Source organism: Pithys albifrons, chromosome 1 (genome assembly GCF_047495875.1).
Source record: "Pithys albifrons albifrons isolate INPA30051 chromosome 1, PitAlb_v1, whole genome shotgun sequence".
Classification (NCBI taxonomy): Eukaryota; Metazoa; Chordata; class Aves; order Passeriformes; family Thamnophilidae; genus Pithys; species Pithys albifrons.
The window spans coordinates 123,852,770-123,874,870 of record NC_092458.1 but is presented as its reverse complement, the minus strand read 5'-3'; the positions used below and the strand labels follow the sequence as shown (position 1 = coordinate 123,874,870).

At 45.8% G+C, this 22,101-nt stretch overlaps 1 protein-coding gene across 1 annotated transcript in view; it reads right to left on the bottom strand.

Annotated features, from left to right (window-relative positions):
* ERG (ETS transcription factor ERG) overlaps positions 1-21,605 on the bottom strand; it is a 114,463-nt gene extending 92,858 nt beyond the window's left edge. The window contains exon 1 of the mRNA XM_071566822.1: positions 21,517-21,605. Within this exon, the coding sequence (XP_071422923.1) occupies positions 21,517-21,555 (39 nt within the window). The 5' untranslated portion in view covers positions 21,556-21,605. The remainder of the gene's footprint in view (positions 1-21,516) is intronic.
* Positions 21,606-22,101: the final 496 nt, after the last annotated feature.

Sequence of the window (22,101 nt, the reverse complement as noted above, 5' to 3'; positions counted from 1 at the left end):
ACTGACAATGTGCAGAGTGTTCCCAGTTTCTCACAAGTGCTGCAGACTCCTGTCACTTCTGAGTGGTTGCCATGTTTTACCCCAGCACTGGCTCCACTTCAGCACTGAGTGAGGCAACTCCTACAAAAATCATCTGCAAAGCTCTCAGAGATTGCTTTGGGATAAAAGCTATACCATCTGGTGCAAATAGCCAGGAATAACGTGCCTCCTTGTCAGGAAAAGCCAAAATCTGCAAGAGGCACAGGGATCCTATCTAGGAATGATACCATCAGCTTGAGTAACAGGGTTGTGCATTTAAACCTTTTAAAGGACATCTTTCTGGTGCAGGCAAAGAAACTAAAGATAACATCATATTTTTTTAGGCAGATCCAACCAGAGACAAAATATTAAAGCAAAGTATTTCACTGAACTCCTAAAGAGACAGGTTTAAATATACTTGTAAAATTACATGTAATTCCACAAGTGTTGGTGAAAGGAAAATTAACATACAAAGGTGAGTTATGAAACTTTAAAAATCTCCAATCCCGTAAGTCCCATTTTTCCCTCCTATCTACACAGAAAACATTAAAAAAATTAGCAATGTGTAAATCCAAATTGCTAATCTCTGTACCTCTGATAGCTTTAACTGGGGGCTAAAACTACCAGAGACAGCAGTTTGAAACATATTTGGTAGAACTCCTTTCCATATGATCCATCATTATGAAGTTGGCATTTGAATTTTATTTCAGAAGTTTAAGGAGACTCTTCAAGCCTGAGAATGCTCTTGACTAGAGAGTCAAGAAGCAGCAATATATTCAAATCTTTTAGAGAGATTATCATTATCTTAACTGAGCTGCCTAAAAGTTTGACATCTAGAATAAAATTTTTGCCTCTTTTGAAATCTATTTTGAAATGAGATTAAATGCCTTGGGATATGCCACCTTTTCCAGTCTCTCTGAAGGAAGGTTTAGCTTTCAGATGAGTTGGGCGAGATGAATCTTGTTCCCAGTGACATAAAGTCTCTTCTCAGTGACAGGAGAGAAGCAATGGCCATAAACTAAAGCACAAGAAGTTCCACCTCAACATGAGGATGAGCTGCTTTCTATGGAGGGTGAGAAGCACTGGAACAGCTGCCCAGGGAGGGTGTGGAGTCTCCCTCTCTGGAGACATTCCAAACCCACCTGGATATGATTCTGTCTCACCTGCTCCAGGTGACCCTGCCTTGGAAGGAGGGTTGGACCAGATGATCTTCAGAGGTCCCTTCCAACCCTGACAATTCTGTTACTCTGTGAAAACAATGATGTGCCTTGCAGTGAGGAGAGATTCACAGTCCTGGTCTGCAAGACATCAGGAAGACACAAATAATGGCACATGGCAAGGCAGAAAACACACCTTACAAAGCACATGGCACTGGGCAGGCAGTGCCAGCCACACCAGCTCCCTGGCCTGAGGGAACTTCCAGAGCACTGGGATCTCACTGACATAAGTGAGAACAGGACTTGGCATCCTCTGCATGGACTGATACTCATGGAAACTCTGAATGAATGGCAACTGTTTTATGTGGTTCCCCACGTGAAGATACATCTGGGAGCACGGGAGAGCTGAGGAAACCCTAAACAGGAACTGGGTCATCCATGTTACCAGTTTAGATCCAGCTCAGCTGGGAAACAACCAGAAGCTGCCACCAGCAGACAGGTGGGTTTTACCGGTGGTGTCAGCCCAGGTCACAGAATCATAGAATTGATTGGGTTGGAAAAGACCTCCGAGATCAGCAAGTCCAACCCTTGGTCCAACTCCAGTCCCTTTACCAGATCATGGCACTCAGTGCCACGGCCAAGCTCACTTGAAAAACCTCCAGGGATGGGGAATCCACCCCCTCTCTGGGCAGCCCATTCCAATGCCTGAGCACTCTCTCTGCAAAGAATTTCTTTCTGGTCTCCAACTTCAATTTCCCCTGGCAGAGCTTGAGCCCATCGTGCCCCCTTGTCCTATTGCTGAGTGCCTGGGAGAAGAGACCAACCCCCACCTGGCCAGAACTTCCCTTCAGGGAGTTCTAGACAGTGCTGAGGTCACCTCTGAGCCTTCTCTTCTCCAGGCTAAACACCCCCAGCTCCCTCAGCCTCTCCCCAGAAAACAAGATGTTACACCCATGCAGGGCTGTCTGTTAACCTTGGCAGTCTCCTCTGGAAAGGAGAAGGATTCACTGAGGGACAGAAACCAAACTATTCTCTCATCTTGCAAGTGAATGCTCGAGGCCATGCCTGAAGGCACCAATGGTAAGGAAAGATGCTCACCCAGCTTCCTCCTGCTCCACACCATTGTCCCAGGCAAAAGGGATCATCTGGGCCCACAGTCTCTTCCAACGGCCATTCCATGTCCAAATGCAGCCGTGATACCTGAGTACAAACCTCACAGACTAACACAACATCTTGCACCCCAGCAAACCTTGAGGTTCCCTCAAAGCCTTTTTCCAAGGACACCACTTGACAATATTCCCAGAGACCTTTCCTGTTGCAGCTGCAGAACAAGAGATTTCCTTGGCCAGGAGAGAGTTAAGGGCTGGGTTTCTAAGACATCACTGAGCACCAGGTCTTCTGTATTTCTTTTTCATGTTCCATTTCTCTACTTTCACTGAGCTGTTCAGTCTCCAGAACAGCCCCTAAGAGGGCACCTCTCAATGGCTGGCAGTGCCTGCAGGGAGAGGGAAGAGCAGGGGACACTGAGGGCACCTCCCCATGGCTGGCAGTGCCTGCAGGGAGGGGGCAGAGCAGGGGACACTGATGGCACTTCCCCATGGCTGGCAGTGCCTGCAGGGAGGGGGCAGAGCAGGGGACACTGAGGGCACCTCCCCATGGCTGGCAGTGCCTGCAGGGAGGGGGCAGAGCAGGGGACACTGAGGGCACCTCCCCATGGCTGGCAGTGCCTCAGGGAGGGGGCAGAGCAGGGGACACTGAGGGCACCTCCCCATGGCTGGCAGTGTCTGCAGGGAGGGGGCAGAGCAGAGGACACTGAGGGCACCTCTCCATGGCTGGCAGTGCCTGCAGGGAGGGGGCAGAGCATGGACCAAGCTCTGCTCGGGGGGGCCCAGCAATGGCACAAGAGGAACAGGCAGGATCTGATGCCCAGCAAATTCCACCTGGACAGTAGGAAGAACTTCTTTGCTGTGCAGTGACCCAGCACTGGACAGACACCAGAGAGGGTGTGAATTTCCTCACTGGAGACATTCCAGACCCATCTGGACACAATCCTGTGCCATGTGCTCTGGGATGGTCTTGCTGGAGCAGGGAGGTTCGACCAGGTGACCCACTGTGGTCCCTTCCAACCTGACCCATCCTGTGACTCTGTGTAATTCTCTTGATGCAAGCTGAAAAATGAGCATTTTTATACTGCAAGACACAATAAATGTAAGTCAGCAAAAAATATTTTGGACAGTTATCTCAGAAAAAAACACTGATACCAAACTCCACCAAACATCACAAGCAGCACTAGGAATGGTTCTGTGAAGGAGCAGGACTAGGACACACACTAGTCCTGTATCTGCTCCAGCCACCAAGCTCAGTCACAAGCACAGAGGCCCAACAGAGCAGCTCTAAAAGCTGATTATGGTATTAATTACCATCACTGCCATTTGTCAGCCACTGCACTACCCGGATCACTGGCTGGTCCAGACAGAAAACAAATGAGACAGAAGCTCAGGGCTTTCTGCAGAATAACTTTAAGAAAAGTTATCAAAGACAAAGGGTTGTCTTTGGACATAGGTTCATATTTCACCATAAATTAGAAACTGATAAGCAAAGTCAGAGACCACTTTTCAGCATGGAAAAAGATTAATACAGTGTCTCAAAAGCAGTTTTCAGTGTATTTAATCGCAGTGGTAGTTACTCAATGGCAATTTTTTTTTTACATGGCTTTTTCAGACTGATTTGTCATAGCACACAGTGCTTTCTACTTGGCTTGGTGACACATTCTGTATTTCCTTCAGCTTATCTTGAATAACATAAAAAATACATGAACATGGCTATCACCTCCAATTTGACTGGGGCCTCGCTTCCTGTTTTCCACTTCATTACTAAATGTATTGAACAACATCAGATTTAAGATATAATTTGAGATGCCCCTGCTACTGATCCTGAGTGCCAGACTGAAAAATCAGTGCTAATTTTTTTCTCTTTCCTATTCATTTTTAATGCTTGACTGGATGTCACTTTTTCCTGAGACAGGAAAGCTTTCTGAGCTTTTTTTTTAAAATAAACCTGTTCTTTCAAATCTGCTTTATTTGTGTGTGTGCGTTCTAAAAAATGTGATACAACAAAGACTTCCAGTTTTCCTTTGGAAAACACATCCCACTTCTTATCGTTGATGTAGGAGGTGTATTTATAATTTTGCCATTGTTTATTATTGAGACTAGGTAGGTGTTATTTCTGCCCTTCAGTAAGGCCTGGAGGTGCTTCCCAGCACCACTCTCATGTTTGTTTTTAGAACTAAGTACAAAGACTGTCACTTCTAAGTTCTCCACTTCCCTTGAGTCCATATTTCTGCTTGTGAGCAGCTCAGGCACTTCATTCTCCAGGCCTTTCCCAACTCCTGGATTAATACCATTAGGCCTGGGTAACTCACTGCTATTTAATTTATCAGTTTGTTCCAGCACCTCATCTGTTGATCCTGGCAATGGAAGCAAAATGCTTTAAGGGCGCCTCTAGGGTAGATATCTAGAGCAAGTCACACACACAGCCCTGAAAAAATTCTCACTCCAGCAGCCAGAACTAGAGATTACAGCCTGGTTCATGGACATGAGCCACACCAAACCAGACTGGGGATCCAAATAAGTCAGGTCTTTCTGCTGCCCAGTGTATGGTACCACGTTAAACCTCTTTATAACCAGCACAATCTACAGGAGATTTGTTTTTCCTCCCAAATGGTAAATGTTCATGAGCTTTACTCAGCTGAGGTGGCTGCTGGTCTGGTCCCAGCTGGGAGTGTGTGCAGACACATGGATGGCATGGGCTGCCCTGAGGACAACGTGCTATGGCTGAAAGATGAACCTGACCCACAGTGCAGAATCCCAGAATCATGGAATCATTTGAATTGGAAAAGATCTCCAAGATCATCAAGTCCACCCTGTGCTCGATGCCCACCTTGTCCCCCAGCCCAGAGCATTGAGTGCCATGGCCAGTCCTTCCTTGGACACCTCCAGGGATGGGGACCTCCATGGGCAGCACCTTCCAATGCCTGATCACCCTTTCCAGGCAGAAATTCCTGTTGCTGTGCCATCTGCCCCTGCCCCGGCCCAGCCTCAGGCCGTGCCCTCTGCTCCTGTCCCTGTGCCCTGGGGCACAGCCCGACCCCCTGTCCCCGGTTCCCCCTCCTGGCAGGGATTGCAGAGCCAGAAGGTGCCCCATGAGCCTCCTTTGCTCCAGGCTGAGCCCCCCCAGCTCCCTCAGCTGCTGCTCCAGCCCCTTCCCAGCTCATTCCTTGCCCTGCACACCCTCCAGCCCCTCAGTGTCCTTCCTCCATGAGAGTCCAGAACTGGACACATCACTCAAGGGGCTTTCAGAAGTGCCAGCACAGGGGGACAATCTCTGCCCTGGCCCTGCTGCCCACACTGGTTTTGACACAGGCCAAAATGCCACTTTCCTTCTTGCCCACCTGGGCACACCTGGGCTCATGTTCAGCTGCTGTCACCAGCACCCTCAGGTCCAAAGCGTGTTCCAGAAGAACCCTTGATGACATGATCCCTGTTACTATGAGGGCATCATCCCAAAAGCACCTACCCAGATAACATGCATGTTAATTCAACCACAAAGTGCAGCTGGCCAACGTGTCACCTCCTTGCCCCAAACCCAGATGCAGTTGGACACAGATTGGACGTGGCGCTGGGTGCCATGATCTAGTAAATGAACTAGAGTTGGACCAAGGGTTGGACTCGATGATCTTGGAGGTCTTTTCCAACCCAATCGATTCTATGATTCTATGATTCTATGATTCTATGATTCTATGATTCTGTGATTCTCTCTGTTTACACAGAGACCACGAACAGCCTGAAGACAGACAAACCTGACCTGCCAGCAGCCCCCTGACCCCTGTCCCCCCAGCCCAGCATTATTAGGGCTGCAATGGGATCCATGTGCAGGACCAGCCCACATGTGCTCCAGGCTTCCTGCGCTCCCAGCCCTGCCAGGGTTTTAAGTGACAGCATTTTATTTATAAATCTGCCGCCAGGGGCCCGCCAAGGCTTTGCTAATTCTGGCCACCTGCAAGGTCCGTGAAGGGAGCAGCCAGTCAGCAGGAAAAGCATTGGGAAGAGGGAAGAGCAGCGGCACACCCGAGGATGGGAGTGCTGAGTGCAAGGAGAGCTGCTCCCTTCATCTGTTTTGGTGCATACCCTGATATTTTTTGAGACCAGCCCCAAACCTCATTAAATTTGGGGTTGGTTTGAGCTGCATGAACAGGTCCTCTCTCACTGGTCCTCTATCCCATGATGGGGAGGCTGCACAACCCCACGAGCAGCTCCAGGCTACACAAAGACCCTGAAGTTTGGCTCCCTCTTACCTGAGCACATTAAACCAAACACAGCCAAGCAAAGTTGAGGGGAGGATCAAGTCTGTGCTGAGGCAAACAAACAAAAACTCCTTCTCCAAAGCTCGCCTGATAGATTTAATATGGTTGGGTTTTTCTGGAAGCTACCTATCATTTTTGTTTGGCTTAAATATAAATCAAAAAATCCCTCGATCCCAAGAAGGCACTGAGGAGACTGAGTCAAGACTCCAGAAGGGATGTGCTTCTTCACTTGGAAAGTTGGCAAATGACTGAATTTTGTTAGCAAATTTGACAGTGCCATAGGAATTTTCCAAAATCAAAGAGCCCTTTCATAGGCTCCTCTACCCAATACTCAATCCAGTGTCTAAGAATAACATCCAGTCCTCATTAATTAATGATATCAGTCCGAATAATGTCAGATTGCCTCACAGACCTCGGCGGGATGGATGAATCACACCCTGCTGGCTCCAGGGCTCTCCCTCTGACAAACTGCAGTGTGTGATGACGGACTGCTTTGCCTGGAAAGCTCTGACCCACAGAGCCCCAGCAGCTTTCAGCCCCTTCTCAGGTGTGTGCTCAATTTTAGAGCAGACTGAGCTTACTGGGTCTCTGAGAAAAACCCCGGTTCCTTGAGGACCTGCAGGGTCCATCCTGGGGCAAGAGATGCTGAACCCAACCAGGTTGATGTCACACCAGAGTGTCTCTGCTGGGGGCAGCACCAAAGCTGGCCAGTGCTCCCCTAGCTTGGTTATCTCCACTGGGCACTTGGAGATACACCCTGGTTGTATCAGGAAGGAAAATATTATTTTTACCCTCATTAGGTGGTGCTGCACCTCCCCATGGACTTTGTGTCATGGATACAAGGATGGTCTGCCCAGGTCCACTAATTTTTGGAATTCCCAGCACAGTCACAGCAAAATGCCACAAAAAAATCTTCCTCTGTGTTTCTGGCTTTTACCAAAACTACAGACTGAGATTTCTCACGAGACCTACTCAGCTGCTACTATTCCAACATGGGGAAAGATATACCAGCTGTCTGCATAAATGTACAATTTTACTGGAGCCATAATTATGTATGAAAACATCCAGACTGCTTCCAAAGTGCTCTGTCTTAATATTGATACAAAATCTCCTTGTTTCTATTCAAAATGTAATCACAATTCCAGCAATTCAAGTTTCCACGTACCCACACTCAGCTTTCTGTGAGAGCTGAACGCAGTGACTCCTTATCAGTCCCAACACGAGGTTTGGTAACATTTGTGTATCACCACCTTTTTACGTAAATGTTGCATTCCTGAGCCTCGTGAAAAACTCACAGGCAAGAACAAGGACCACGTTGTTGAATACATTCAAATAAACGTTTATTCTCAGACATTCTCCCTTTTCCCACGTGATGGCCACGGCTGGTGAGGGATGAACATCATTTCCAATCACCACACCCCAGTTCCCCACGGAACCCCCTGGTCCTGCCATGCTAAACACGAGCTCAGCAGTAACACACATGTGGCTCTGGCTGTGGGACGTCGGTCACCGAGGAGAAGTGTCAGGGAGACAAAGCTGGGACTTGTCTTTCCGTGCACTGTTTGTTTATCCGCCGCACACGTCGCGCTCGGTAACGCGAAGCCACGAGTTTCAAATTACAAATATACCATAAATGCCATAAGTCATTTATTTTTTCTGCCGCGCCTGGGAGAGCAAATTTGGCATTTAAAAAAAAATAATAAAAAATCTTATTTGATGCTGATGTATTCTGATTGGCACTGCGAATATAGATGTTTTCGTTAGGCACAAGCACTGTTTTGATGTGATGGCCAAAGCTCTCCAAGGGTTTGGTTCTGAGGGGTGGGGCCTTGAGAAAGGCCCATCAGACTTTGGGACCCCTGCCACAAACAATTTTCAGTTCAGTAGGTCTGAGAACAGCTTTAATGTGCTGTTTACTCTACGGCATGTTGGCCCCAAAAGCGAATGACAAGTTTCACACACAAACGCTCGTGTTTGGGAGAGGCTCTGCCAAGTCAGTCTGTGAAAAGCATTAGATCTAGAACTTGTTATTTTTGCTAAAGCATCCTGAAAAATTACACTAAGTGATCACATTCTGCAAAATCTGGTAACGTTAATTTCACCACTGAAATATGATTTCTTTTAAAAAGCCATTCCCTTCTCAGCCCCCGCCATAGGATCCACCCCAACATCTGGAGAACAGAATCCAGGCTGACAGACTAATGCACATGTGGAGGAGTGTGTCTGCTCCTTTGCTGCTTCTCAGGACAGACACATTGTCTCCCTCTCCTTCTCCCTGTCCCCTCCTTTTCTTTTCCTTCTGTTTTTTCCCCCCTTCCTTTAATAAGACTACACATGTCTTCCAGCTCTGCTGAGAATGTGACCAGTGTGTGATATTGCCTTGCGTCAACACACAACGTCTGGCTTAGGTGATACCAAGCAGTTACTGCCCTGGCTTTGAATGCTTTCTGGGTTATTAACCAGCACATCTGGCTCTCTCCCTAGGAGGGTGAGTTCTGCAGTGCCCCAGGAATTTCTTTCATACACCACTTTTATTAGGTTTTCAAAAGAATACGGATTACCACTGGAAAGGAAGACTTAGGTCGTTTGCAAACATATTGGTCGCCAACCTGTTTGCCATGTTTAAAAAGCAACAATAACCAAAACTCATTATTTGGTTTTCAGAATTAATCTTCCTTTGTTTCAGAACACTCTTATTGCCCCTTGGTCTGCTTTACTGAAAAAAATGGTTGGTGATTTGTGATAGATAGAATATAAAAACAAAAATATTACGACATTACAGAAAGCCACAGGAATAATTTCGTTAGGAAATAAAGCCCCAAAAATATTAATTTCTAATCCTATTTTTCCTGCAGACCTCACTCCATCACCACAGAAGGGAAGAGAAATGTGTTTCAGGCTTAATCAAAAGAAAGAAGTGCACATGTAGCTCCAGAGAGCAAATCCATCTCCTTTGCCCACACATGGAAGTAACACAGGACGTGAAGTTTGAATGCACAAGTGATATTACTGTAATTTCCCATCTGGACATCCCTTTTTCAGTCATGTCAGAGTGGCCTCTTCTGTTTTCATTTATGTCACTTCCGAAGCAGTTTAAGACAAATGGGAAAACTACTTTTCTTACAGAAAATAGATCCATGTGGGGGAGCTCTCCAGGGCTTTCCTTCTACCCACCTGGGGAAGTTCAGCACTCCCGGCCAAAGCTCTCCTGAAGAACACCTGGAAAAAGCTGCCTCCTCGCTGCCTGCCCACCAACCCACCTGGAATTCCACCTTTCCAGGAGGAACCTGCATCCCCTGCCACTGCTGAGCACACCACAAGCACAGATAACATTCTCCATGCAGAGCTAAGCAAGTAAAGAAAAAAACCAGTTTGCTGGACTTGCTAATCAATCTCTTTTTGAAGCCACATGAGGCCAGATTTTGGGAAGCTGTCGGCACTCACCAGCTCCCATTGTTCCAACTGGGAGCTGTTTGGCACTCCCAGCTTTTGAAGGGCTGATACTTCATGTAGGTGTTTAAATGGGAGCTCTGCTCTCCACTAACCTTTTTGCAATTGCTTTTGGCTGGGCTGATCATCCAGAAATATCCCATTGCAAAGAGCAGTGTAAGCACTCACAGAAGGTCTATTTTAAAACTAGGCATAAATAGCCCCTACTCCTCCAGCCAGGGAAAAGAAACAACATTCTGTGATTTCCCCAACCAAAGGGAGACAGCCAGGCATAAGTTCACAAACTTCAGTAAATTCATACAATGAAAACAAAACCAAAATTCCTAATTATGTAAATGAAAACAGTGAATGTTTTCAAGAATGTCACAACCTTACTTGGAGAATTCTGCCAAACAGGACAAGTATTTGAGTCCCCCAGATAAAATCCTAATTTCTTTAGATCAATATCAAAACAAAAGGGATACCCAGTCGAAGCTGTAAGCCACAAATTTTAGTATCAAATAAATGACAGGCAACAGAACATAAAGATCTCACCTCCTCAGGTCTGAATCTTCTGAAAAGCCCACCTTGGCAGGATTAGACTTGGCATTATTCAGTCATGTCCAGGCTTAAAAATAACCCCGACTCGTTTGGTCCACTAAGGCTCAGGGAAATCCTTACAGGACTTTTTGTTGTGCTTCCCTATAAATTGCATTGTCTTCTCGAGGCTTCCTGTCCTGAAAACAGAGGCACTCACACAGAGATTCAACTGAGATTGTTTTCCCCCTCTTCTGCTGCTTTTATTTAACACAAAAAAAAAGGGGGGGGGGGGGGAGAGAACTGGTTGAAGTTCCTTACAGGAGTTGGAAGGGGACATCTGCAGGCAATTTAACATGAGGGTTTGTTTCTGTGTCAGCTGGCAACCCCTGGATAACTCTGTCATGTAACTTATATGCTCAAACATGATGTAGGACAACCAGTGAGACTGGGTAAATATGGCAGCACATCAGTTTTATTTGATTAAGATTTATACTTTTTCGAAGGGAGCAGCCCTGCCATAAACCACAAAAACATCCCACCCCACCAGCACTGCCCACCAAAGCCACCTTCTACTGCAGCCCAGGACAGCCTCAACCTGCCTTTGAAGAGCAACAGAACACAGTTTTTTTTCCAAGTGAAGAGGGGAATTTCTCCATTCCTTCCCAGCACATTTCTCCTGATTAAGGATCCAGAATGTGGAAGGGCTCGTGCAAGCACAAGTCTGAGCCCACACTCTGTGTCTCAGTTCACTGTTTCCTGCCCATTCCAAAGGGCAGTTTAGGAACACAAACCAGGTCTGGAGATAACCCAGCTCACCAAGTTCCCCCACTCCACGTGTTTAACTTCCTCCCAATTAGAAGATTCTGGTCAAGTGAGGAATGTTCATCCATTCTGGTTTCACTTCTTGCAACAGATCTTACGTATTTTGGCATTTATAGCATTTGAACTGAGGCCCTGATTAGATTCAATTGGTAAAATTACCTTCCTCTCCCTCCCTCTTTGTGTGCATACTTTGGTTTAGAATTAGCAATTTAAAAATCAATCTTGCAGTTAAATGTTTAATGGTATAATTGCTTCTGTTGCCTAAATTTGTTTAGTTTGTGCTTTATTAGCATGTAATAACTGAAAGTATATTTTCCTCTGTCTGAGTTAATAATGTCTCTGTGATGGCTCTTTGCTGGCTGGCTGAAGTTCTGGGAGAATTCTGGGAGAACTGGAAAGATTTTCTGAAGCTGTAACTGAGGAGTCAGTGGCGTCCTTTAACTAAATTCTCAGTTGGCCTCCAATTATGTTTTAAACAATTTTTTTTTGTTCATTCTGAGGTCATTTTGAGGGCCTCTTAGTATAACTGTTGGGCAGGGAAGCTCTGCTGTCCCAGACCTGGACACGTGTTCCAGCTGTGTCACACAGAATCACAGGATGGGTTGGGCTGGAAGAGACCACAGTGGGTCATCTGGTGCCACCTCCCTGCCCCAGCAGGGCCATCCCAGAGCACAAGGCACAGTATTGTGTCCAGATGGTTCTGGAATACCCCCAGTGAGGGAGACTTCACATCCTCTCTGGTCTCTGCTCAGTGCTGGGTCACTACACAGCAAAGAAGTTCTTCCTCTTGTCCAGGTGGAACTTGCTGGGCATCAGTTCCTGCCCATTCCTCTTGTGCCATTGCTGGGCCCCCCCAGCAGAGCCTGGTCTGTGCTCTGCCCCCTCCCTCCCAGCCATGGGGAGGTGCCCTCAGTGTCCCCTGCTCTGGAGGCTGAACAGCCCCAGCTCCCTCAGCCTCTCCTGCTCCCAGAGATGCTCCAGGCCCTTCAGCACCTTTGTCACCTTTCACTGAATCTGCCCCAGGAGCTCCATGTCCCTGCTGTGCTGAGGAGCCAGAAGTGGATCCAGCACAGCAGATGTGCCTCCCAGGGCTGGGCAGAGGGGCAGGATCCCCTCCCTGACCTGCTGGCGAGGCTTTGCCTGGTGCACTCGTGCCCGTACCAGGCAGCACACTGTGCTCTGCAGCCCTTGTTCCCAGATTTTCTCCACAGACAGGAGAGCCCTGCAGGTCCCTGCCTGCCCACCTCCATGGGTTCTTTAGCAAGGATGTTTAGAGGCTGGAGGAAGGTGGCAAAGGCCATGTCCCAGGTGCCTTCAGACATCATCTGCCATGCAAATCCCATCCTGTCGTGCTGTCCAGAGACACCGATTCAGGTTTGGGGCAGAGCTGCTCCCACACAGCCTTGTCATCTACTCCCTGCTTTCCAAAGGATTACTGCACATGTGTAAAATGTCCTGTTGATGTGATTGTATTGCTTTGGGATTGGAGCTGGCTTGTTCTGGAAAGGGCTGGGTGTACCCCTAGTTCTGTGTTGCATATTGAAGCTTTGCCGTGAAAGATGGGATTGAGTCCATCCAATAAGGAGCAACCTCCAAGTCCCTCCTTGTGCTCAATGAATCTACACAGAGTCTCCATGGAAACAGGGAAAAGACACAAGTGCTTCCCAAGGACAATTTACCCCTTCCTAATACAGGTCCCCACCCGAAAGGGAACTCAGAAGCTGCTCAAAATAAATGAATGGTTCGGGTTGGAAGGGACCTTAAAGACCATCTCATTCCCATCCCCTGTCATGGGCAGAGACACCTCCCACCAGCCCAGGTTGCTCCAAGCCCTGTCCAACCTGGCCTTGGACACTTCCAGAGAAGTGGCAGCCACAGCTTCTCTAGCCAACCAGTGCCAAGGTTTTTCCCACATTATTCACAGCCTGGACAAGCCAGATTTCTGGGATCCTGGAAAATCTCTCTTTAAGATCAACAGAGTAAGGTCAAATAATTCTGTCACCTCTTCCTGAAGGGCTCACAACACTCCACAGATTTACCTGCCTCCTTCTGAGTGCTGCTTTGCTGCACCTGCAATAGCAGGTTAGTGTCCCTCCACTGCTCTGCAGGGAGGTGCTAACGATTGCCAGCAAGTTTATCTTTGATCCAAGGAATCACAGACAACAGGAAATGCACACCACACATGCCAAACACTCTTTTAAGCCTCAGCAGCAGAAGAACTTGATCCCTTTTGTATCAGACAGAAAAAAAAACAAAACTGGAAGCAACAGAAGTACTGGCCTAGGGATGTAGGAGATGGAGAGAGACTGTCTGGAAGGGCATGGAGTGACAGGACAAGGAGGAATGGCTTCACACTAAAAAGTAGGGTTGGATTAGATATCAGGAAGAAATTCCTCACTGTGAGCATGGAGAGGCCCTGGCACAGGGTGCCCAGAGCAGCTGTGGCTGCCCCATCCCTGGGAGTGTCCAAGGACAGGTTAGATGGGGCTTGGAGCAACCTGGGCTGGTGGAAAGTGTCCCTGCTCACGGCAAGGGTGGGACTGGATGATCTTTAAGGTCCCTTCTGACCCAAACCATTCTGTTCTTGTATGATAATATAGTAAAGCTCACTTGCATTAGTTGAGTTTAAGCAAAGTGTAAATATGGGGGCAACATTTGGGGTTTACAGGCAGGGAAAAGCTGTACTTCTGAGCAGGACCTGGCAGTGAAGGAACACAGAGGAGCCTCTTGGGAACGGAGCTCACTGGCAAGACAGACATGGGATTTTATGGGCACAGAAGTCGTCCTTTATGCTCTTCTAGGGCAAAAAGAACAGGGTAAACTTTTTTGATAAATGAACAAAATTGCACCAAGAATACACTTACAGCAGAGAATTGGTTTCTCTTTCTAATAAAACATGTTTGTAAATACCCAAATATTGGCTTCTGACGAGGAAGAGAAATACTTTTCACAATGAGAATTTGAATAGTCTTGGGAAAGAACACCGAGAGTCTGAAATGTCCTACAAAACAACAGGAAAGACTTATGGCAAATGATAAAACAGCAAGTTGGTGAAAGGTATCTAATCAAATGCCCATAACTGTTCATGAGGTAATGTCTCTGTATTAATAATCTACAGAAGGGGATAAAAAACCATGTCAGCAAAAGATATTGCACCCTAAAGTCAACTGAGGGACACCAGCAGGATTGGTGAAATAATCCAAAAGGGTCTCGAGGAGATGGGAACATGAGCTGAAAATAATGAAGTAAGATTTCAGATTTAAAGAGGGTGAGTTTTAGAAAATGTATGCAATATGAGATCTTTTAAAGGAGAGAGAGGAGGGATTGGGCAAGGAGAGTGAGAGGGTTCATTCTTGAGAGGATGAAGCACATCACCAAGTCCAAGGGAATAGTCTATTCCTGTCTGGGGTGCTGGAGCAACAGCCCCTGGAAAATCCTACTCAGCCCTAGGAGGGATAATCAGAAGGATAACGAAGTGGTCATTTGTGACCAAGCAAGAAGCAAAGCTGAAAGCAGGCCTGGATTCAGTGGGGAGGGAGGGAAAGCTGCCTGACCCACAGCACCTGAGATGGACTCTGAGCAGAACTAATGTGGACAGGCTGTGGGATGCTTGGCAACCTCCCTCAGTTCTTCCTATAAATCTCCCTCTTTAAGAAGGTGAGGAGGAGCAAAAGCAGTGTGAAATTAGGGGGTTTCATTCTATGCTGAGCTGATACACAAAGGCCTGTCAAAGAGGGGAGCAGGGGGGCTGAATTTGAGGAAACACTTCATGACAATGACTCGAGGGGAATCATCCCTGAACAAGACCCGTTGCTTGGGGTATCTGTGGCCACATCAAGGCAACAAATCCAATGTACATGAAACAGTAATGCCTGACCTGCTGGGAGATAATCTCCACAAACTCTTAGTGTTTGCACTGCAGATTTGTGCAAGGACAGTCCCAGGCAGGTGGTTTCTGCAACCACTTTTCAAGGAAGAAGGAGACTGTCCCTACAGCCTCTTGGAATCTTAAGGCTGTCCAAGCACCACACTGATGGGATTTTGGAGCCCTCAGTCCCACTCCAGGCCCTAGAGCAGAGCAACAGGAATAGGAGGAATCTTCTTTCTCAGTTCCCCTGAAGTATAACTGGTTTTGTTCCAGTCCCAGTTTGCCTTGTTCCCCCTTCCCAGCATCTTGTAACTTCTCCCCACCCTCAGCTTCCCGCCCTGGCTCCAAGTTTCCATGACCATCCATTTTATGATTTCTACCCATCAGCAGTAGAAATGCCCAGACTTTTAACTGTCTGGCAGACTGCAGAAATGAGATTTAAACACAGCTGACTCCACCTAACAAAGGGTTAGTGCAAAGCACATCTATCAGCCAGAGCATTGAAAATATGTTTGGTACTCTTTTTAGTTTGCTCTGTCCTGCTTATGAAAAAGATAATTTTTGTTTAAAAATGGCCCCACTTAAGGAATTATCCATGCCATTAGTCCCTATAACAATTGAGATTAAAGTCTCTAGACCATCCCCTATCAAAATAACAGACTCTTCTTTGAACATGTCATTGACACTGTTTTCCATCTGGCTGTTGGCAGCAGTCTTGGATTTGCTTCGAATTGCTGAAAGTTCATCAATTATAGCACACAGAAGCCATTATCTCCCTCTTCCTTTAGCAAGGAGGTATTTGCTCAGGCAGAGAGAAGAGGTAGAGCTCAAGAGAAAAGAAAAAAAAAGAAAAAGAAGAAAGAATTTCCTCATTGAAACTCTATGGCAGTCATTTGGTTACAAGCCAGAACTTTAAGCTTCTGAGAAGTAAATCAGTTTCTGCTTGTAAGGACATTCTAGCATACAAATACAGGAGTGGTTCTGGAATCATTATAGGCAACTGATATATGCTGAGGGAGGATGGAAATGGCACACCCAGTGTGAAGCCTGGCAGTTTGGGGGCTCAGTGAATGAGCACAGGTAGGAGGAGTGTCACCCCCATTCAGGATAAACTCAGTTCCTTTGTTTTCTGAGAACACAGAGGAAACCATGGCTACTGTTCAGCCAAGATTTCACAACTGTGCTCCAGTCAGCACAATTAGTAAGAATCAGAGTCAGACTGAGATAGTGGCAGTGCAAAAGCAGGGGGAGAGCTTTTAAAGCTTTGCCAGAGTAATGAGTGAAGGACACAGTGAGAGGTAAGCAAAGGGGATGGGACTTACAACTCCAGAGACTGCTGATACTGGTGCTTTTTCACATCTGTCCCAGGGAGGGGGACATTTGTAACCCTGCAGGCAGCAGTTGGCCCACAGCAGCTGTCAGGCAGCCAGGCTGCAGACCAGATAACCCAGAGCAGCTTGTTCACCCCTGTGGCCTGGGGCTAAAGGCACCTTCTCACACTGCTGACCATCTCATATCTGTAGGAGGTCTGGCTCATTAGCCAACAGCTCCCAGGAGCAGTTATTGCATATTTCTGGAAGAGGTGGGAGCACATTATCGCTCTGACTCCAGAGGTGACATCCTGTGATCCAGCAGAGTTACATGTTCCACATGGATCCATCCATGCTGCAGTGGGTCTGCCATTAGCTCACCTCACGTGGGACTTTGGGCAAAGCCCTTTGTAGCCTTGGCTCAGATTTCCATGTTCTCACTCCCAGCTGAGCGGCCCAAATATCACTTTATAAGCAGTGAAAGAAGTGCTTTAGCAGTGCAAAGAATCTGCAAAGACTCGGCTTCTAGCTCAGTTAAGACCCTAAAAAGAGGTGGGAGTAAAAGCCTGGGTTTACCCTCCTGATCCTGGAGGACAATAATGACTGCACCATCCTTCCCTTCTTGTGCCCCTGCCTGTTCAGGCAGAGACTGTATTGTGAATACAAAACTCCCAGCATAACAAAGTCTTGGATCCTATTTAGACACTCTACAATTCCAGGAAAAATAACAGATTATATCAGACCCAGAATATGCTCCTTAACAAATAATACCAGCTAAAAACAATCAGATTTAACCATAACACAGCAGACTGGGTACATCCAGCAGCATCTTTAGGCTGCCCCAATTAGAAATCCAGTATATTCCTCGGCCAACAAAGGAGTTCTTCCAATGACAATATGGGATGATGTGCATGGAAATGTGGATGTGGCACCATAATCCAGGCTAAATTCAGGAGTAATTTTCAGAAACAGCTGCAGAAATGGAACAATTCTTTTATTTCTTCTGGGAAACCAAGTTTTTATTCATTGGAGTGTTAGGAAGAGCTTCATGATTTGATAACCCCAATATGAGAGATTCAGATGCTACAACCTCAGTTACATCCACGAGGTTGTACAGACACAGAGCAGATGAACTTGGCCCAAAGTGTTTGATGTCCTTTGATCATTTTTTTATGAAAATTGTCCTCTTTGATTAAGCTGTCTGGGATGTAAAATGTTCCCACTCTTCAGCTTTTACAGTGGAAAAGAAGAGTATGCAATCCACAAGCTGCTGCCATTCATCTGCCTCTTCAGGCATCCCAGATCTCAAAATCATCATCAAGGAACAGAAAAATCAGACCATCTAAACATGCACAGACCAAATCTTCCATCAGCCTTTATTCAGTGAAAATCACACCCATTTATCCCAGAACAGACACCATTCCTGACAAATACAGTAATTTTTTACCTCCAAGTCATACCATGGATTCTTCCTGCCCAGTGAAGGCCAAAGGAACTGCAGTAATTCTTTTTTTTTTTGAGAACTGGTTCCACTAAATCCCCCTCACAGTGATGGATCAAACTAACTAAAGTCAAATAAGCTTCTGATCTTTGCAGAAATAAGAATTTAACCCTTAAAAAATTAAAAGGTTTATTGAATGGTCAGTATTCATAAAGCATAAATCACTAAAAAACAAAACATCCAAATCTCAGGCAGCATTTCAGTGTTTCAGTGGCTGCCATTGTAAAAACTGGAGTTTAATGGTAAAACAGCACCAGAAATATCACACTAAAACATGTGCAAATGACGCCCTTGCCCAGAAAAAGCAACAATTTTATTGATGTGAGTACTATTACTTATTTCACTAAACATGTGGCACTAAACTTATGGCACTAAACATGTGTGGAACTGCTCAAAGATCAGGCTCAAAACTCCCCGTGTTTTGCTGAACTGGAACTGAAAATCCAAAAATACAAATTTTCTGTCCACATCAAATGTTTCTTTCTTTCATTGCTTGGGGAAACACAAGTGAAATTACACATTAGGGAGCAACAGGAACACAAGTTGACCATATCAATGCTGGATGCTCCATCCAAACTGGAAAATGTAAAGCTTTATCCTCAGTAGCTATGGAATGAACTGCCCAAACAGGAGGAGGACACACACTCTTTCTGGCTTTCAAAACATTCCCAAAATTGGACAGGATCTGCCTGGGTGCTGGAAATCAGCTTTTACCATTTCTCATTCAGGAACAGAGCACAAGAGCTGGGAGATCTGTTACATTTTCTCCTGGTGGCAGGCAAGGCTGATTTCAAAACAGCACATGCAAAACTCACACCATGCAAGTGAAATCCCTCCCTTCTGCCAGAAGACATCCCTGACTATTCATATTGCAATATTCATTTATTATTTTGCATTATTTTTCCGCACATGCTCAGGCAGAAAACTTAAATGTCAAAATCTGTCAAATCTTAATGATCCAGACACTTCCTAGAAAGTGAATTTCTAAAGTTACAGCTCTGAATGTGGCTGTGTCTGCTTATTCAAGAAAGAAAAGAAACAGTGTCATATGACAGAATACAGTTATTTAAACAAAACTGTATCAAGGATGACTGTAATGACAGCAAGGAGAGATCACAGAATCATAAAATCACAGGATGGTTTAGGTAGGAAGGGACTTCAAAGTTAATCCAGTTCCACTCCCTGCCATGGGCAGGGGCACCTTCCACTGCCCCAGGTTGCTCCAAGCCCCGTCCAACCTGGGCTTGGACACATCCAGGGATGGGACACCCTGTTCCAGACCATGACATCCAACAGTCCTTCCCACTTCCCATGAACTATCCTATACCATGGCTTATTTTTAAGAATGTAGTTCTGTCCACTTTAAAAGCCTAAACGAGCAGAGCATCCATGGCAGCTTTCCAAGGAATGTGTTTAGACCACAGCAGACCCTAATGGCATAAACAGAAATGGGAAGGATTTGATGTCTAGCTGGCCAGCTTTCCCATCCCAAACACAGTATTAAAGGAACTGCCTTCCTCACACCCCTTTTCAATATAACAGCAACTTCTGGGTGATGTTCTGCTGAAAAGAGGCTCCTCCAAGTCCCTTTGAACACATCATTTGAACACATCTTTTACTGCTTGTAATAAATTCCATTCCTACCCAGCCTTGCCCTCTCCATCAAACTCCTGTGGCTATAAAAACCTACTTGGGGCACCATTTGTGGCAGAAGGCATGAAACTGAGTTCTTCTTAATGTTCTTTCTGGTGCTGTGGACATTTAGACAGCGTGGACTGGTACTAAATGCCCTTTGGTGTTTTGAAAGTCTGACTGGTTGAAATCCAGGTGATGAGACAAGTTGAGGCCAGACTGCTTTGGGGAGTGAGGGACATGTTTTTCTCCTCTTCCCATAAAAACAACTGGGGACCAGAAGGCTCTGAAAGTGCTGGGCTTGGGAAAACTTGGAGAAAGGGAAAGGACGAGGTCTCCCACTACTGCAACTCATCCCAGTATCTGAACACAACCCAGAAACAACATAGAAAGATATAGAGAGAGGTTCTTTCATTCATGGTGTTGCACAGGAAGAGTGAGTTGCTTAAAATAATATTTCATTTTTATTCTATGCCTCAGTTAAAAATAAGTTGTAAAGTGAAGCTATTCTATAAAAAGCTGCTGACTGGTAGATGAAAGTCAACTGAGAAGAATCTACATGGAAGAAGTTGTAGAAAATGTAAATTCAAGGAAAGACAGGCAGAAAGGCAGTAAGAAGGAATAAAGATTTTCCCTTGCAGCCTAGTATGGCTGATGTATTTATTTGATTACAGCAATCTTACAACACCAGCAGTGTTTTCAGATGGCAGAATCCACGTGGATGAGGAATATACAGTTCCATCCTACTGTTTGCACAGAGGATCAAGTGGCTTTTCCCAGCTAAGGCATTGCTATATGAGTGACTTGTTGCTTTGCAAAAGCTGCTGCTCTTCTCCAGAAACTGCCAGGAAAGGTTTTCCAAATAAAACCTCTAGATGATGAAGTAGAGTCCCCTAAACCACTTCATGAGGATCAGATGCTATGTAGAATAGAATCCCAAAATTGTTTGGGTTGGAAGCGATCTTAAAGATCACCCAATGCCACCCCCTGCCATGGACAGGGACACCTCCCACCACCCCAGGGTGCTCCAAGCCCTGTCCAATCTGGCCTTGGACACTCCCAGGGATGGGGCAGCCACAGCTGCTCTGGGCATCCTGTGCCAGGGCCTGCCCACCCTCCCAGGGAAGAATTTCTTGCTAAAATCTAACCTATCCCTACCCTCTTTCAGTCTGAACTCATTAATACTTCTCTTATCAGTGCAGTTCCTGGAGAAATTTCTGTGCAATACCCCAAAATTCCTTGTCCTCAGCAACACATCACCAGCTACACCTGCCAAGTCCAAGGGGTTCCAAATCTTCAGTGAAGAAGGATAAAAAACCACAGTAACAATAGCAATAGAGTAATAATAATAATAATAATAACAGTAACAATACAGTAAAAACAGTACACCACCTTCTACAATGCAGCAAAGCAATGCTGGTTTTAAAGCATTTTTTAAACCATGCACTGAATCTTTTCAAAGGGGTGCTTGTTTGGCTTTGAATTTTTGCATGTTGTTCATTTTCCTTCTTCAGCTGAAGCAAATGTTTGCCACTGGCTTTTGTGGAGCATAACCAGGAACACAGAAACTCAACATTTCACACATAGGTGTATTTTGTCAAGCACACCAAATATTAAAGGTTGATCAAAGGGGTTTAATTTTAGGAAAAGTTATCCTTAAAATATCCACACACTTCAGAGCAGATCCCACAGGTGTCAGCAACAAAGACTGCAGGACTGACTCAGACAATGGCATATAAATATTTAGGAATTGAAGAGTCAGTGTTGGGCAGCAGCAGAGTTTATAAACATGCAAAAAAACCTGTGGTATGAATACATATTCTTTAATTTTATGACTCTCCAAACATCTGAAGACACACAATAAACAGGAAACTAACCTTGATGTGAGCTGCTGGATCTGGGACAGTCTGAATCATGTCCTTTAACAGGCCAACGTGTTTACCAGGAGCTCAGATCCCAAGGCAGCTGCATAACCAAAGGAACAAAAGTCACATGATTACATTTTAAAAGTTTATTTTCAATGAAAATCCCTTATCTTTTTACAAGATAAGAATCTTTCCTTCCCCAGACCTCCTTGAGAATCAGTAGAGTTGAAGCTCTCTGAAATTCTCTGTTTATACAGTTTGTTTAGGATATATTTCATACAGGAGAAAACAGCCCTGAAATCCTCATGGAAAAATGGTCTTTATTTGTAATGGCCAATTTTCCCAAAATAAGAGCTTAGGACATGCTCTGCCCTGCCCAACCCCATTATTCACCCAAGGTTTTAGGGATTTCCACAATCCCTTCTTCCCAGTTTGGAAACAGGCAGCAGGACTGGGGCAGATCTGGAGCTGATAGAAATAAGCATCACATCACTGAGGCTGTGCCCGTTTACAAGAGCTGCAAATGTGCTCCAGCCGCTCAATTAACAGCACTTGGAGGTTCTGGAATCCCTTATCCATGGCCACTAATACAGCACA